Consider the following 18,738-nt stretch of genomic DNA (forward strand, 5'->3'; position numbering starts at 1 on the left):
AAGATGTCTCATGTGTTTGGGTGGCAAGCATGGACAACAGTGGACACATACGAATATGGGTCAATTTTCTAGCCAACAATCGCCAATCAATAAATTGTCAGATTGTTCAATAAAATGATAATGAGTAATAATCCTCTGGTGTGCAATATGGATCTGCTTGATAAAAAATTAGCGGCTGACAATCATAAACGAAAAACCTGGTCAATATTTTCAACAACAAATCCTTCGTCTGTAGTTCTCGAGCACGCCACACAATCGGTTTTGATCATAAAAATCGAATTAAAATATTGATTTTTTTTCACGGTATCGGTGCTCGCGATGGCAGTCGATAATACCTTATTACATTCACCAACTAGAAATGAAAAATTAGAAGGATGGAAAATTGCCATTATTATCATGAAATATTGATTGAAACACTTTATTGGAAAAGGTTGATACTTGGTATCGGAACTACTCAAGTGTTGAATACTTGTACTGGTATCGGTATGAACAAAAAGTGGCATAAAACATCCCCAAATATTTAACAACATTACACTTAGAACATCTTAGATATGATCTGATTTTGAAAAAAAAAATGATTTAAAGTGCACATGCGGTGAAGACTCTCCACTAAAAACCCAGGCTAAACCCTGTCTCCTCCTCCATATATGAAACATGTTTCAGTTGACGTGTATGACTTTTGCGAACAGAGCTGATTTGAGAAACGCTTGTTTTACGTTACAAGCATGTGCTGAATCTAGGCGCCACTGTATGTCCAAAAAAAAGATTGATAATTGGGCCTTATCAGGGTTTTTTTTTTCAATCAATTACTCTTATACTCAGTGTCAAATCTTCTCTTTTAGGAGAATGAGGTCCAGATGGCTGGAGGGCTTGGTAAAAAGGGGGTCCCTGTCGTTTTTCCCTCAACCGGCCACTCGGCTTATCGGCAAGTTCACTTCACTTCAAGGAACCTCTGACAGCTCTTTTAATTTGCACCTTTTAACCTTTTTTTTTTCCCCTCCCAAAACATCAAGACGCTCGCCTAACTCGGGTCTCTTCTCACTGGAATTTGGAACTGTTTAAATTATGTACATTTGATATCTTGTTTTTAGCAGGTGTTACTTTTACATGAGGTGACACAAAGTTAAATTAAATAAAAAATGTAATTTGGCTTTGTATTACTTTTTTCGGTATGGTGTCTTTTACATAAACCACCTTAATTAGTGGAAAACTGCCAAGAAAGTGGGGGCGTGGGGGGGTGGCCTCAGAACTGGACTGCTGACCCCTAGGGTCATTTGTCCAAGGGTGCAGGTTAGACCGGGGTTCAGCCTGCAAGGGAGTGACTTTGATCTGTCCCTAAGATGAACTGGGAGTGGTGGAAGTGTCCCTGCTAGATGAGGGTGTGGGTCCTTACAGGTGACTGGTGCACATCTGGGCTAAATTCATTGGCTATTAAGATATACAGTATATAAAATCATATCAAAAGTGTGTGATTTCAGTATGAATACTCAGTGCTTTAGTAGTCATTGATACGATAACAATACCAAATATACCAGTAGTTTTTTTTTTTGATAAAACATCTTCCAATTAATTTGCTTTCAATTTGAAATGTATGTGTGTAAATGTATGTATGTTTATGTGTATATATATATATATATATATATATATATATATATATATATATATATATATATATATATATATATATATATATATATGTACACATACATTTCAAATTGAAAGCAAATTAATTGGTTTAGTTACATATATGTTACACAGATATATATATATATATATATATATATATATATATATATATATATATATATATTTTTTTTTTTTTTTTCAAAATGAAAGCAAATTAATTGGAAGATGAATCAATTTACTGCTAAATTATGTGACACCTTTGCAAATAAAGTTTGATAAGGCTGCGCATTGGCACAGTTTTCCAGCAAATGAACCAAAAATAAAAAAAAGGATGATGTCACATATAAATATATATATAGATATATGTCTTGTTTTCACACACACATATATATACACACACACACATACACACACACACACTCTACATTGTGGTCATTTCTACAAAAGATGACAGCAAGGAGTTTAATGGTCTGGTAAGGTGATTTTTGGAGGGCGGGACAAAAGGTGTTGACTGATAGCTCCTCGTCCTATTGGGCAGCACGAGCTTCCTCCAGAAGGTCACGTCCTGTCTGGCCCCTGTCCACTACACACTTCCACAACATATCCGGGGCCTCGGCCCTCCGACTCACACGCGCACACTTCCACATGCGCAAACACGAGACTCCAGTACCCGCTTGGCGCCATGCTGCGGCGGTGGTCAGGCCCTTGCGTGCCATCCGGGGTTTGTGGGGGGAGGAAGAGCGTGATGGGAAAATGTTCTTCATCCAATCACAGCCCCCCAGCGGCCCCTTATGGAACATGTTACGCCACTCTTCCTACCCCTTTCTAGAACTGTAGTTCATTGGGTCTGCCATTACTCAACGCGGGCTCTCGGCTCGACCCCTGCGGGAATTGGAAGCGGCCGCCGTGGCCAGCATTGGGTGATTACTGATCACTCAAATGTTACCGCATGTACTAGTAGTACGCCCGTTTTCCTCCTCCAACCGAAATTAAGCGTTTTGGGATGAAAAAAAAATGTCAGCGCTGCGCCATCCGTGTCTGATTATTTAAACTTTGGAACTACTTTGTTGTGGTATCTTTCCGCGTTTTTTCATTCTGCAACTCCAGAGGCTTGGTCGTGTATCATCGACTTTTTTTTTTTATTTCTGGTTCATTTGCTGGAAAATTGTGCCACCAATGACAATGCGCGGCCTTATGAAACTTAATTTGCAAAGGTGTCACATAATTGATTCATCTTCCAATTAATTTGCTTTCGATTTGAAAAGAAAAAACGTACTATGACCGTCACACCAGTAAAAAGCAAAACAATTAGTTTTGTAGTTACCTGCAGAAACTTTGGTAAAAATCTCACGTACCCCCTCATGTACCCCTATCTGGGAGCTACTGTACTAGAGATTTTTTTTTGTCCTTTTTTGTCATTTATGATTCACTCGCGTAACTTAAATTTGGCCCACAAGTTAATTGAAAATATGCTAAAATGGCTTTATGGCTTGTTTGCTCAAATGCGCTGAATTAAACTGTTTCAATATCTTTGATATTCAATTAATACAGAAACTTCTTTGGTATTGACATATCAAATAAATTTCATATCAAATAAATGTGCAGATTGTTTTAATAGCTCTCACACTGAATAAATGCTCCAACAACTCCTCAGCTGAGTCTGGATAAAGGTCACAGCGTCACCTTGTGGCCGCTAGGCTAAGCTCACCAGTTAAACGAAGACTCAAAATATTACAAGGTCATTTTATCAAAAAGTATTTTTGCCATGACTTAACATTTTGTGTAGTGCTTATATGACTCTTGCAAAATTATAATTTTATTCTCATTTTTTGCAACAAAAGGACTGACATAATATTTCGTTTTTTCCCCCCATTTGGGAATTATGACTACTGTTGAAGTATCTTCCAAAAAGCCAGCCTATTCGTGTGTCCACCATTGTGTCCATTTTGTCTTGGCATGAGAGCAAAGTGAATTTCATCCCACCAAACACATCATTGGAAAAGCCAGTATGTCCTCAATTGAGGACACTAGGACTTAATAGAGTATCTCAAATGTCAAAAGATGCAGACTAAAGAAATGTCCATTACAGTGGACACAAAAACATCATATCTATCTCTAAAGGATATCTCAGATTTATATACATAGCGATAGATATTTTTTTTTTGCTGTCAACATAACAAACTTATGAAAATGTGACAATATTTGAGTTGAAATACATTTTTCTTTACTGCGTAACATCCCTGCCAGTTGTAACCTTCTTGTAAACAAGACATGGATATGATAACGGAGTGGCGTGGCCATTTTCTTCCGAGTTCCGCCTTAATAAGCTTTGTCATCTTGTTATCCGGACTTTGTCTCCGAGACCTCTCCTACTCGATGGCGGGGGTGATTATTTTGATTTTTTCGCTCTTTCTCTGATCCTGCCGAAGACAAATGAAGTGTGCGGCCGCAGAACGAGATGGAGTGCTTCGCAGAAGGTGAAAAGAGAGTCTGGGAAACTATTCCTCAGACCGGGAAAGCGGAGAAGGCAGTTTTTGTCAATTTGTCTTCTTTTGCGAGGATGTGACATTATGCCACACAAAATGGCGGGGCTTTTTTTTTGTGTACTTGCGAGGATAAAGTGTAATTACATATCCATAACTGTAGGGGGCGGTGCCGCTCCCATTACAACAGTGCATAGGGAAATGTTATTGGTCGTTGAGCAGATTTCAATTTAGTTTATGATTTTTATTATGATCATTTTTACTATGCGACCCCACTAGCCTAAACCTAATATTTTGATTAAGATTGCGACATCGTCACAGTTGCCAAGAGCTCAGGTAACGACCTATCACAGCTTAGCTTGCGAAGGTCACATGAGCACACTCAGAAAAGAGCTGAGCCGTGATTGGATAAAAATGTGGATTTTTAGACTTTAGAATATTTATATTATTTTTCATGCTTTTAACTAAGAGATTCAGTTGCAGCCAAGTTCAAATGGATCTTTGGCTTCTATCAGTGGAGCCTGGTAAAAATGGATTTGGACGTCTATAGTGGTCAATGGCATTGAACGTGTAAAAAGTAATCCAGGGAAAAGCTCTGCGCTCCGTGTTGACTGCATGCTAACGAGTCGGCTCCATCAAGGACTAGTGGAACTGATAAGCCACTTTCCACCCGCCCCGAAGAGGACCACTTTATAAGGGCTTTAAATGGGGGCCCGCACTCAGGAACATCCCCCAAAAATAACCCCGTGTCATCAGCGCCGGCACAGACTAGACATGAACCGTTCATCAAGTAGAAGATTAGCATGGCTAATTAGTGCTGGGCGGGGTTTTGATAAAAAATACATCAAATCAAATCAAATAAAGCAAAGATGCCAAAACATGGCGCCGAATCACTCAAAACAAAAAGTATCATAAACCATCGACGCCATGCCAAGTGACCATGATAAAACCATGATTTTGGTTATAGAAGGATTATGTCCAACGCCGGAAATAAGCGACTGTTAAAATGCTATACATAGTATTAGCTAGCACAACCAGCTAGCTTGTTTTTAAACTCCCTTAAATGGTGTTCTTTTTTTGTCGCTACCAGCACAGTTAATATTTTCTACGGCAACAATTTGACTCAAGAATGGATGATTTCCATTCATTCCCAAAGGGAAAAAAAAAATGGATTCTTAATTGGAGCAGATTCAAGGTGGACCAACATCCTGGACCAGATTGTGTTTGACCTCAAAACTCCACTGAAAGCAGATTATGGAAAGATGCTTACAGTACCAAAAAAGACAAGAAAATAAGGAAAAAAGGGCAGATTGTATTTCACCTACCTAAAACATTGGCACGCACTTAAATTTCCATGTAGCAATCCCTAATGGCTGAAACCAGATTGACAGATGGCAGTGGAAACGCAGCTGTGGGGCTTTGGAACAAAGTCTTTACATTCAAATTGGCAGCTTAGCTTTTCAGACAGTCGTCTGTTCAGTCCAGACAGTCACGATGTATTTTTCAACATTTTATTGCCATGCGGGACCTGTTGCCTCGGGTTAGGGTTACCTGCATTTAGCATCAATTAGCCGCTGGCTAGCAGCGCTCGAGTGCTCCATATAGGCTGGCGCGATGGACGGAAATGATTCTGCGCACTTTGATGCTGACAGCCTGACACAGTTCCCGTTCCTACTGATCACTTTTCACGCAAATCTGTCGTTTCCAGCTGCGCATGTTTACCGAGCGCGCCGATCCTCGCGAATCTGGTTCGTATTCCTTTAAAACATCCAACAAGCCCCAGCAGACATCTCCAGCTCTAATTAGGACGTTTGTGGCCCCGAGTCAGAATCTTCCCTGGTGACGGAGCTAATTTAAGACCCTTAAACATCTGCCACGTTCCAAACATCTTCATGAGCTGTCTTGTTTTCAAAACAGAGCTGCAGAGTTGTGATTATAATAGAACAATAAACCAAGTTAACCAGCCGCTGACCCCAAAACATCTCATCTTCCCTCTCCGCTCGCTAAAAAGATAAGAGACGGCCTGTAACGGCGTTCTACCAGGAAGAGCGAATTTGCCGGCCGCAGATTGGCGAATGTCAGTCATGTTGGGCTTGTTGTCGTTCCTCGAGTGGCCTGTAGCCTCCTAAGCGATAGGCCGAGCAATCTTATCTGACGAAAAAAGGCAGACCGCATGAGTGGCGAGCAGGGATGTACGAGACTGGACCCAACAGTGGTGCTTTCACATGATTTGGATAATCTGGTAATCTGATTGTCAATTATTCAGTACAATAACTGCACAATAATTTCTACCCCTTGATTAAAAAAATAAAACCATCTCTAATCACAGTGCAGAAAATTCATAAGCATGATTTGGTTGTCTCGACTCCTCTCTCAGGTCATCAGTACAGCACTAATATTAGTTGTTCAAAGCACAAGTTAAAGAAAAAAATACAGGGTACTGTACTATTATTCTGTCAGTCTACAGGTTGTTGCTGCACCATTTTTGTTCAAAATGTGCTTCAACTGGAAAAATTTATGAAGATTAGGATTAGCGATGAATTAGCAGGACTTTTTTTTTTTTACTGTTTTTTTGTAAAATACACATATTAAAAGTGTAGTTTCTATTTTGGATTGTTTTCTTTTGTTGTGTGGTGAGTCTTATTTGTAATGATTTTTTTTTTTTTTTTAGTTTTATGAATCAAGATGAGGAATGAGTGATTTTTTTCAGGTTAGATCCCCAAAATATCAGCAATAAAAGGAATTTGTAAAGTTGAGGTAATTTTTTTTTTTTCATTTACAATTTTCCATTTATGATGTTTTCTTTGTTCATTATACTCTTTTAGTTTAGTTATTTTTTGTTTATTAAGATATATGTTTTATTTGGGGTTATATATTTTTTCATTCATCATATTTTTTTACTGTTATTATGTTTTATTTATGTTCTGGGTTTAATATACCGTATGCCTTTTCAATTTTCAGTTTTACATTTATTAATCAAGTTTGAATTGACTATTTTTCCACATTTTTTTGATTTAATCACTCTCAAATTGAAGTTGAAGCTAGGCAAAGAATTGCATTTGAAAAAAAAATTTGCAAAACAACAAGGCCGCAAAAGCTGGACCGCGTTAAAGCGAGGGAGTACTGCAATGGCATTTGAATTCCTTTTAACAGAGACAAACGATTTGATAAAACTGAAAAACTACAAGTTTGTTTCCAGAATCCTTAACGTGAATGTCAAGGTATCATTCATGTTATTATCATTCAAAAATGTTTTGTAATTTCCGCACTTTTTGAGAAACATATTTATGGAATTATTCCTAACAGAAAATAACTTCATAAAGAGGTTTCAATACACTTTTGATGGGTAAAGACAATAATTTTATGTGAATGGACTAAAATGTCACGTTAATATAAAAGGATGCCAACCATGATAAAGCCGCAGCGATGCGCTGATATCTAAGGTAGCAAATCATCATTAAACTAAAAGTGATACAATATCATTAAAATATTTGTTTAGTAATATAAAGTGCACTTTATGCACCTTTACGAACGATGAGAAATGCCATGAGGGAATCCAGTGACAATCACCATGGAGACGCAGCTGTGTTTAGACCCAACAAATAATTACATACTCCATCACTGCTCATTTTTCCTCCATCTTTAGCAGCGTGCACGTACAAGACCGGAAATGTTCACAGAAAGAAGACTCTGATAATGGATAACGTTGGTTAAGGCCATTAAAAAAAAAGAAGAAGATAAGATGGAACTAACCATATCCAGATGAAATCAGGAACTCCTCTCCTGCACTTTTGACTGGCACGGTGCTGATGTTTTCTCTGCATGTGCTCATGTTTTGCACCTTTTCAGCAGGACGTGCCTTCTCTTAAAGTGGGTGATGGACTTCTACAGATGATAAATCACAGTAGAATTTGACATGTAAGAAGCTGAGATGAGTGTGGGATAGATTTGCCCTAAACAGTTTTTTTTTTTTTTTTAACGGAACATTTAGTATCTTAATATGAACCTAAAGTACACCAGTTAAATGCACACATTATTTCACACTTGTTCACTTACATTTCCGGTAAAAATAGCACAAACAAATGCATCGTTAATATTACTATGACATCTGGTAAAACATAAAAAAAACTACAATTACCCGCTGCAAAAACTCAACACTGAATAGAAAATATTTTTGCTTTTCGTTTATTCAAAACACATTAATCTATTAGATTAACAGATTTTTTTTTGTATGTTGAGCGTGGAATAGGTTTTGAAATCAAATTCTATACAACAGCGCTATCTAGTGGCATGATTTCGTTATAACAAGACCTTTTAAAAACACAATACTGTATACGTAGTACAATACATTTGTCCACGTCAGTATATATACTAGGTACAATTTGAAAAAAACAAGTTATCAAAAACAAAACCCGATTATCTAACATATATCATCTTAGTAAAGTTTTCCACTAGGTGCTAAAGTTCCCAACACGAGCTAGCATTAGCATGACCCAAAAAACGTACCTTTTTTTTTTTTACTTCACCCACGTCCACTTCTTTACCGTACTGCACGGTTGCTCCATGTTAAGGCCATTAAATGCCATTTCAATCGTGAAAAACCGTCATTTATTGGGGATTTGAAGCTTAGCCACGTAGCATGCTAAGCTGCTAGCTTTCTATGCTAGCTTGTCAATTTAACTCATGTCAGTTGCGGGGCTCTAATTGGTCACCTGTCGTCTCCTCTACGCTGTTTTTGTTTGTTTGTTTTTTTAATATTTAAAAAAAAATTAAAAAAGAAAAAAAGAAGCTACATCATACAAATACTACCTTCAAACAAACCAAAAAAATGTTGTTATGAAATTTAAAGAAAAAGCCAGAGCAATTACGTTCTAATTGTTAACAATCACATTGGCTCTGTGTTTGAGGCATGCTAGTTTATTGTATAAATAAAGACAAAAGTGACGAAAAAGTCAGCTTGTTCTTTATGTTTTATGAACGATTAATATACACAGTAGAGCACTCAAAAAAAAAAAAAAAATAGAGTGAGTCAATCATTCCTTTTTGGAGGAGTTTGCAGTGATGATGCAGAATCACAATGAGCATTTCCACCTTCGATCCTTAAATATGATGTCATTGCTCTTTCTCACATCCTCTTCCTCATCTTGCCCTTCTTTTGGGTGCCTCGACCGAAACCGGACTTTTTCATCTCTCCCAGCACTTTTCTGTTCTTGGCACGCAGGTTCTTGAGGCCTCCGCTCTGCAGGAAGCGGTGCTTCTGTTGCTTCTTACGCTGCTTGAGGATCTGCTGGCTGCTCTTAAGCTCCGAGCGCACTTTCCTGCCGTTGGCCATCAACTGAGGACCACCCGAACTCCGGCCGCGACCACGACCTGGATGACACAAATAAAATTGAGAAGCATTTTCCCAGTTCATTGTATGCAGGTATTACTAGAAACCTTCAAGCCTTCCTTGGAAGGTGTTTTGTTTTAGGGCACCCGATACAAAATCTACCTTTTAGCGGCCTCCTGACTCCGCCCCCTCCACCTTCTTCCCCATCTGAGCCGTCGTCAATCTTGTACTTTTTCTTCCACTCCTCATAACTGAGAACTTGTTAAGTACGACAGCAAAAAAAAAACAAACATCACCTAGCCCAATTTGCGTTCTCCAAACTAAAAACATCTCCAAAGGATACAAGTTCTTCTTGTTCTTCTTCTTGTGAATGGTTTGACCGCTTTCAAGTTTAATCTTCTTCTTCAGGTCATCTTTGCCCGTTTCCGTTACGAAGCGCTTCCTCTTTCGATCCCTACGAACCGAGTCTCAATCAACACATGGGCGTTCCGCATTTTCGCTAAATTCATCCTTTTCAACCTCACCATTTCATAATTTTCTTATGCTGGTTGAGTTGCTCTCCTTCGTCCCCCATGAGGTCCAGGACGGCGGAGGACGCTTGCGTTTCAAAGGTGCTGCCCTCTCCGCTCAAACTCAACCTAAAAAGAAATGATGCGAAACTCACGTTAGCCTTCGAAAGCATCCTCTACCAAAAAAGTGGTAATATGTCTTTTAAAATGTCCACGTTCCATTCCGAACACATTATTTTGCAGAAGTATTTGGGAGGCTTGTGGGAATGAAACTGTGGATGGATAGATGGATTCTTAACAGCTGGGACGGAATGAGTTAAAATGGCGTCACCCCCTCTCCGACTCGAAGTCTTTTGGTCTGTAGGGGATGTAGTAGTCGTCGTCTTTGGCCGTGGAACGTTTGCTTCGCTTGTTTTTAGGACGCGATTCTCCTCGGTCCCGATGAGTCTTCCTCTTCCCACCGACCACCTCGGAGAAAACCTCCTGCGAGCAAAGAAAGAGGAACATTTTTTGCCCTTAAATTTAACACAACTCATCTCGCTCGGTTGTGCAAAATCCTTGCGACTTTTAATGCATTTTGTACCGCTCTAACAACTTTTTGAAAGAAAATTTAAAAGAAAGAACATTTTAGGCTGATTATAAGAAGGGATAAATGTGGATATTTGGCGAAATCAAGTTAAGATAGATGATGAATCAAAAGATTTAAGACAAAATAATAATAGTAAATGAATTGGAATTACTTGGAACAACTATGAAGATTTGAATTAGTTATATGATTTGACTTTTATATTAATTTGTCACTTATTATTTGTTTAGATTCACAATAGGGAGGGAAAAATTGGCCAACTTTTTTTTTTATGTTTTTTTTTGCCAGTTATTTTAGGAGAAAGTTTGAATGTAATTTTATCTTTGGCTTTTTTGTTGATTTTTTGACTGTGTTAGAAAACAAGACTTTAATTACAGGTATTTAAAGAATAAACAAAAACAAGTACTTAAAAATGAAAATATTAAAAAAAAAAACATTTCAGTGATTTAAAAGCTTAAGGTATTTAAAAGCAGGTATGTATTGTGATTAAAAAATCCATTCAAATTATTTATAATATACTAAAATTATAATAGAGGACATGTCTATTAAGATATACGTAAAAAAATATTTTAAAATGTACAGCTTAAATATATAAAAACGATGATATGAAATATAAATACATACATTAAAAAGTCAAATTAATACATTTAAATTAATACAAATTTAATGTTCCATACTTCCATAATGTATTCCATACTTTTATAATTATATTCACATCCATATTTATAATTTTAATAAAGTATGTAAAAAGTAAACAAAAAGATAAAATGTAAAAAAATATATATTAAATTATATTTTTTTCAATCACAAAAAAAATAATAAAAATAAAACAAGGGTGAAGCATTCGCATCGTTGCCATACAACGTGTTTCACGAGCTGGCTAAAAGTGTCAAAAACGACCCCAAAAATATGCACATTGCAGATATGCTTTTGGTGAACATAGATTTATTACGTCTACGTCTATTTATGCACATCACCTGTAGAGCGTCATCTTCGCCCGAGTGAGCGCTGTCTTCGTCAGCCGGGACGCCGACGGGCTTCCGAAGGCGTCTCTCGGCAGCCAGACTTTCTCTGTCTTTGCCGAATTTGTCCACCAGCCGCGAGTCCTTGGAGCGCTTGGCCCGCATCACCTCGCTGGCGAGCGTCTTGCTGCTGGAGTTGATTTCAAAGATGGTCTAGGGGACGAAATGGCCACATTTAATTTGCAGTCGGGGAGTCAGGAGTCCCCGAGCACACTCACCGCTTTAGATTTGTAGCCCTTGATCGCGTCAACGATCTGAAGACGTTCCAGTTCGGTTTTCTCCAAACCGGACCCTAAAACGAAAACTGTCACTAAAACTTGCGTCTGATGAACGGTCATCAAAAAAAAACGGACCAAGTAAAGGATGGACGGCCATGGAGGTCAGGTCCAAGTTCTTCACTCGTCTGATGGACTCCGCCGAGGGGTTCGGCCGAGACTTCAGGTACTGCTTGTAGGCGTTCTCAGAGATGCGGTGCAGGTTCTGCAGGTCCATGGAGTTGTTGTACGCTGCAATCAGGTTGGTGCCTGCGTCGTCCAGGATGCACTGGGGCACGCGACCAAAACTACCATCCGAGTCTGCGAGGAGAACCGGTCGCTTATAAGACGATTGTCAAATTTGGATTTCCTTCTAAGGCCCTACCTGTTGTGTGCTCCGGCGTGGACAGCTGCACGGGTCTTCCCAGGAAAAGGTGAAGGTCGTAGACGAAAGGAACCTCGTCCTGACAAACCATGCTGTAGGTCGTTCCGCTGCGACCCGCTCGGCCCACACGCCCTGACCACCAAATAGCACTGATTTAATATCTCTAAATATGTACAGCAGTGTGTGTGTGTGTATATGTATCCCAGTGAGAATACAAGCTTAGTTATTTTACTTATTTTATACAATCCATTCCAAAGTGACATATAAAGCTCATATTTAGGGGGGAAATTCATATTTTACAAAAAAATATGAATACAGAATGATACGGAAAAAAAAGTATCAGGAAATCTGATCAAATTCTCCTCCCAAAAAATGACAATGACAAATTACAGCCTCTGCACCCATTCAATGCCATTGGCGGCTATATACGTGAAAAATCTAATTTCATTGGACTGGCAGTGATTGAAATTCAAAGTAAGTTGTAACGTAAGTAGTTAAAAAAAAACACATTGTTGAAAATTAATATAAAAAATATCTATAGTGTAAAATTATTGCTTTATTTAGATAAAATGTTATAGTGGTAGAAAATGCCATTAAAGTTTAAACATGACTGACATTTCTCATTCACTAACGATAACTAATTCGTCAGCAGCCCAATTAAAATGGATTTCTGACAAAAATAGCCGTCAATGGCAGTGAATGAATAAGTTATTCACTTATAGTAATCCAAAAAGTTATTCACAATCCAGTAAAAATCAATTTGATGCTTATAGCCTTGAATGGAAGTCAATGAGTTAATAATTAAAAATTCCCAGTTTTTAATGGGCACATGATTTGCAGCTTTTTGTGATTTTCATTTTACAATTAAAAAAAGTAATTACCTTTAATTTCAGAGACACAAATTTCTCTTCAAAAATTGAGCTCTTATATTCATGAATACACTTTGTATATGCACAATTAACCTGTCGTTTACTCACCAACTCTGTGCAAGAAGAGCTTGGACTTTGAGGGAAAGTTGTAGTTGATGACATTGTCCAGCAGGGGGATGTCAATCCCACGAGCAGCCACGTCTGTCACTACGAGCACCATGGCTTTGCGGTGCACAAACTTGCCAATGTTGATCTTTCTGGCCGTGTGATCCAAGGCGCTGTAGATGTAGGCGCACTCCACGCCTTGCGACGACAACAGCTGCAAAACGACAAAACATCAGGAGCTTGCCCAAAAGACGTCTTTTGTGATGCAACGCCGACCTCCTTGATGTATTCCACGTGATGTTTGGTGGCGGCGAAGACCAAGGTCTGCTCCTGAGGCTTGATCACGTTCCTCAGGAGGTGCAGCAGCAACGCAGGCTTGTCATCGACACGCACGTGGAAAAAAGACAGCTGGGAGAAGGAAAACAAGACAGCTTTAATACACTGGCACAATTTAAGACACTTCAAATTTAGATTTTTTTTAAATTATTTTTTAACCTTGATCAGGTCACTGAGCTTAGAGTCCACATCCAAACGAATCAGCACCGGTTCTATCAGTCCTGGAAACAAAAATTATGGTCAGCACATCCTAAAATTACACTGAGATCTAATTTACAGAGACAGTATAGTTCGCGCCGTCGAACTAACAAAATAAAATTGACATTAGTTACGGCTAACATTGTACTTATTCACATAAAAAACACATACGTACAAATTTGGGCTGTCATGTCAGACGCACGTAAACAGGATGACGTAAACAGGAAGTGATCTTAAACTAAATTTACGTAAACTTGCGTACTCAAGATTATCCGAGAAGAAACAATATCGCTTCTCTGGTCTTGTAAATTATGCCTAGTTACCTGGAAATGTAAAATAAAAACATACAAATAAAACGACCGAAAAAGGCCTCTCTCACCACTCACAAACACACTAGCGCAAAGGCAAGGCAAAAAAAATATTAGATTAGATTATATATTATAGATTGTAAATTATATCAATCCATATATAAATTATTTGATGTTAGATTATATTGTGTTGCTAATTTAATTTAACCGCCCCCAATTGTTCCCACATATTCTTGAGACCCCGCCTATTCATATCGTGTCCAATTTTCATGAACTGTGTCCCATCCAAACATTTGAGACATCATTAGAAATGCCAGGATGTCCTCTACTGAGGACACTAAGACTAGCAAGATAACTCCAAAGGGTAGACCACAATTGCATGTCCACTACAGTGGACATAAATAAATAGGCTGGGTCTCATGAGCGGACAGGATCTCACCAGCTCTGGCAAACTCCACCAGCAGTTTGGGCAGCGTGGCGGAGAACAACAAAGTCTGTCTGGTGTCAGGAAGCCTTCTGATGATCTCCTGGAGCTGCTCGGCAAAGCCCATCTCAAACAACCTGAAGAAGTGAAAAAAAATAAATCAATAAAGCACACATTTATGGATTCAAAAAGATTTGAATTTAACATTTCAATCACCTGTCGGCCTCGTCGAACACCACGTACTCCACGTGATTCAACTTTAGGTTCATTTCCTGGATGACGTGCATGAGACGACCGGGGGTAGCGATGATTCTGGAGGACACAGAGACATCGTCGACATAAAAGGATTTGCGACGCAAAAAAACAAATTTTGTTTATACTCACATGTCTGGGTTTTCATGAAGCGCAGCGAACTGGTTTTCCAAACTGGAGGACATAAGAATCCGTTTAATTGGGCCTCCACAAACATTTGTAAGTCAAATAAAAACAATAAAAGCACACACCTGTCTCCACCAAGGATCAGGGTCGTCTTCAGTTTGGTTAATTTCCCCAACTACGATGATCAAATTGAGCGGAATTTATTCCGAGGTTTTTTTTGTTTTGTTTTTTAAACACCACTCTTTGCTCGCCTTACCTCTTTTGTGAACCTCAGAGTCTGCAGGGCCAGTTCTCTGGTGGGGGTCAGAACGAGGGCCCTGGCACCCGTCCGGGCTTGCGGCGCCTTCAGCTTCTCAAACATCGGTACCAGGAAGGCGGCCGTCTTACCGCTGCCCGTGCGAGCCATGGCCACCACGTCTTTGCCGTCCAGGATGACCGGGATGGTCTGACGAGCCCAAGACGAGGTCAGGACATATTGCGGTAATAAAATTCATGCGTAATTGAGGAGCGCTCACCTTTCTTTGGATTGGTGTCGGAACCTTGTAGCCCTTCTTCATGATGCCCTTGAAGACGGGGTAACAGAGTCCTAACATATAGGATTAGCAGCGCTGCTGTAATAATTATATTTTCAATACATCTTTATTAATTAATTCATCTACATGCAAGCTCAGACATTTTTTTTAATGTCATGAGTTAGCATTTAGCATTGAGTGTAGCTTTTCTGTGTTTGAATGAAGTTGATGAACTTAATGTCTGATTCCTGTTAGCCCATCTCTGGCGTATAATTTTCTTGCTGAATTTGATGGCAGCTATATTGCAACTAAATGATTTATATTTGTTCTGGTGGTTCTCACCCATGGATTGAAACCCTCCTGATTTCTTCTTCTTCTTGTTCTGGGCCCGGACCAGCTCCCTAGTGTCCGGCTCCACGTCAGACAGGCCGTCCGAAATGGCAGGAAAATGTGACAGCTTGCTTCTGGGCTATCGAAGGTAATAATAACATTTAATCATGCAAAAATCATTTTCAAATTATAGTTGAAATAATGTATTCCCCCTGTGCGTTGATAGGGTGTTAGATAAAATAGACGTGGGGCAGAAGTTTCTAGGTTGTGGGTCAGCTCGGTTGTTTTTGTCTGTTTTTTTTTTTTAAATCGTCATTTTTATCCCCAGCTGTAGTGTTAATATAAATATAACTGGCGTAAATGTGATTTCCAGTCGAGATGGCTCGTGCGTTTATGACGTCCTGAATAGTTACAACAAAGCATTGCAGGATTATTCGAGATAATTCGCAATTTTATTTCGTTAATCTTTTCATATTGGATCTTAAGTATAGGGGGGAAAAAAAAGACTGAGGGGGCATCCGGATTTGAACCGGAGACCTCTTGATCTGCAGTCAAATGCTCTACCACTGAGCTATACCCCCGATGCACAAATCTGTGCATAAATCCGAATTAATAGTGATGTCACTTACAAATACAAGGTGATATAAAACCAATAGTGAGAGCACGTAATAATACTTTAAATACTTACGGAATCATCGTCTTTTATTTGGACATCCACTTCGAAGTCTCCTCCGTCAGAATCGGTGTCAGGCTCTCTACCGGCCGTGTGCCTCTTCCTTTTGTTGAGTTTCTTTTTCTTCTGAGCCATATCGGCGTTTAAAAAAGATACTTTTTTTCAACAAACGACGAGTTAAAGTGATAAATTTGTTTCCGGAGTTAATTTCACGTTGAAAGGGGACAGCGACGACTCAAGCGGACATGTTGTAAACACGTGTGAGGTTCTTCTTTTCTTGAGATTTTTTACTTCCGAGAGGGGCTAGATGGTCTCGATCGTCATCTAGCGACCACAAACGAAAGTACAGTTTCATTTATTTTTCAAGTCGAAATAAGACAATACGAACATTGTTATGGACAAAGAGCTGCGAGACAAAATAAATAAATTAATCAAGTAATTTCTCATGTTTGGGAGAAGAGGGAAGTCAACAAAAATATCTGATTAATTGTATAAAACGACGTATTTTTACATCTGGACATACAATCCCAGTTTCTTACCGGTACAGTATTTATATTTTTCTCAAGAGCTGGTGCTCAATGAAATCATTTTTTTTTAATTATTTTTATTTATTATGCATTGAATAACTGTCATTATTATTATATTATTTAATTTATTTTTATGAATATTCGTGAATTCATATTTTATGTTTTTATTCTTGAAACAATCAATGACTTTAGGTAATTAAGTGCTAAATAAATTATCTAAAAGAAAAGAATAAAAAAATACATATTTTTACGTCCAGACATTCGATTCCAGGTATTTACCAGTATTTGATTTTTTTTTATCATTATTTATTTTATATTGATGTATTTTTATGTATATTTATTTATTTTATTTTTTATATTTATAGATATTTTTTTTATTATTGAAGCAATCAATTACTTTAGGCAATTAAGTGATGAATAAATTAAGATAATTTATCAGGATATATTATCTATCAATATCTCCTATGAAAAGTGCAATAGTTGATTAAAATATAAAAAAATTGTAATAAGTGGAATCTTTCATTGATTTTATGTTAAACTCACAATAGATATAAACATTTGAATTTGTAGCTGCCAAGCACTTTTAGCACACAACTTTCGTCTTGTTTATTTGTGGTCAGAGAGGATTTTTTTTTTTTTTTTAAATCACCCAGTGAAAATGTGTCCTTTGGATGATAACGCTGACACTAATATGGCAGCCAAAACGTTCTGTTTGAAGTCCGTGGGTTGATGTACAGTAAATAAGTCAACGCCATGGCAACAGCCCGCAGCTAATGCCATTCATATTCTCCCTGCAGAGCCGGGCTGCAGTGGCCTGGAGCCAAATCTGCCTCGGGGGCTGGCTGAGAGGGATGCAGCCTTTGCGCGAACAACAAAACAAACAGAAAACACCAGGCGCCTATTTTTGAAAACTTCATGTATAATTCAAGCCTTGTAAAAGGTGATCAGACTATTTTGGTGTGTGCATCACTTCCACGTGGTGTCATGCTGGCATTTAATGACATGATGCTGCTTATGAGTCACCGGGCGAGGCTTTGCGTGTCTACAAAAGGAGAAAAAAAAAAAAGAAAAAGTAGTGTTTTGCCCGCTTTGTCGCTTTGCTTCTAAATCCCCATGCGAGAGCATTCACCTTCATCCTGACACCTCCGAATAACAAATTGATTCATCGGGAGGCAATGTAGGCCATGCTAAGCCCGGATGCTGAGCTGCGGCTGAGTATGTGTAACCTTTCAAAAAAAAAAAAAAAAAGAGAAGAAGAAGCAGTGGCGCAAGTTAAGTCAGCAAGAAGATGCTAATGCGCAAACACTCAGCAGCGGCTAAGTGCGTGAACGCGAGTCATTAGGGGAACAGATGTCAGAGCACGTCTCAGGTTAAATGTGACTTTTGGATGTTCCCATGCCGAGTGCGTATGTGCGTGTGTCAAGCAGATGCTGTTGCCTCTAAGCCGTGGAGATTGAGGGGGGGGACTGTTGAAGTTAAGAGATTTGCCCAGTTGATGATTTGTGAGGGCGAACCTTTAAATAGCGGCAGCGATGGCGCTGGCTTAAATTCTCTTTAACCCTATCTATTGATTTGTCTATTTACGCAGTGGCCCTGTCAAAAAGAGTCAATTAAGACACACACACACACACACACACACATATATATATATATATATATATATATATATATATATATATATATATATATATATATATATATATATATATATATATATATATATATACGAGTACTTAACTCAGTCACAGATACTAATACCAAGTAACAATACTCCTAATGACTGTGCACGCAAAATCTGCCCCCCCCCAAAAAAAAAAAACCAAGGCAGCTAATTTTAAGGAAAAACCTGTAGATTCCAATATACTGTAGCATTTCCCCTTTAAA

The 18,738-nt window shown here is 38.5% G+C and overlaps 1 protein-coding gene and 1 non-coding gene across 2 annotated transcripts; both read right to left on the bottom strand.

The window, feature by feature from the left end:
- Positions 1-9,061: 9,061 nt before the first annotated feature.
- On the bottom strand, positions 9,062-16,587 carry ddx54 (DEAD (Asp-Glu-Ala-Asp) box polypeptide 54). The gene is made up of 20 exons (XM_088435889.1): positions 16,343-16,587; positions 15,667-15,793; positions 15,328-15,398; positions 15,069-15,257; positions 14,938-14,987; positions 14,819-14,860; positions 14,651-14,746; positions 14,450-14,571; positions 13,664-13,725; positions 13,445-13,576; positions 13,172-13,382; positions 12,195-12,326; positions 11,909-12,130; positions 11,774-11,847; positions 11,511-11,708; positions 10,279-10,430; positions 9,963-10,076; positions 9,782-9,892; positions 9,601-9,689; positions 9,062-9,479 (listed from the first exon to the last, which is right to left on the bottom strand). Exons 1-20 carry the CDS (start codon positions 16,460-16,462, stop codon positions 9,235-9,237), a joined length of 2,559 nt encoding a protein of 852 aa, XP_088292015.1. The 5' UTR covers positions 16,463-16,587; the 3' UTR covers positions 9,062-9,234.
- On the bottom strand, positions 16,164-16,235 carry trnac-gca (transfer RNA cysteine (anticodon GCA)). The gene has a single exon. It is a non-coding gene; the product is annotated as a tRNA-Cys (tRNA).
- Positions 16,588-18,738: the final 2,151 nt, after the last annotated feature.

Source organism: Hippichthys cyanospilos, chromosome 15 (assembly GCF_059441005.1).
Source record: "Hippichthys cyanospilos isolate Australia breed blue-spotted pipefish chromosome 15, RoL_Hcya_1.0, whole genome shotgun sequence".
Lineage (NCBI taxonomy): Eukaryota > Metazoa > Chordata > Actinopteri > Syngnathiformes > Syngnathidae > Hippichthys > Hippichthys cyanospilos.

Bases quoted from the DNA above. Each gene is read 5' to 3' on its own strand.
- ddx54 (XM_088435889.1), bottom strand. From the start codon at position 16,462: ATGGCTCAGAAGAAAAAGAAACTCAACAAAAGGAAGAGGCACACGGCC. The intron at 12,327-13,171 runs GTGAGTAAACGA...TTTGGTGGTCAG, and splicing joins GCTCTTCTTGCACAGAGTTG to GGCGTGTGGGCCGAGCGGGT. The intron at 9,480-9,600 runs GTAGATTTTGTA...TGTGTCATCCAG, and splicing joins AGTCAGGAGGCCGCTAAAAG to GTCGTGGTCGCGGCCGGAGT.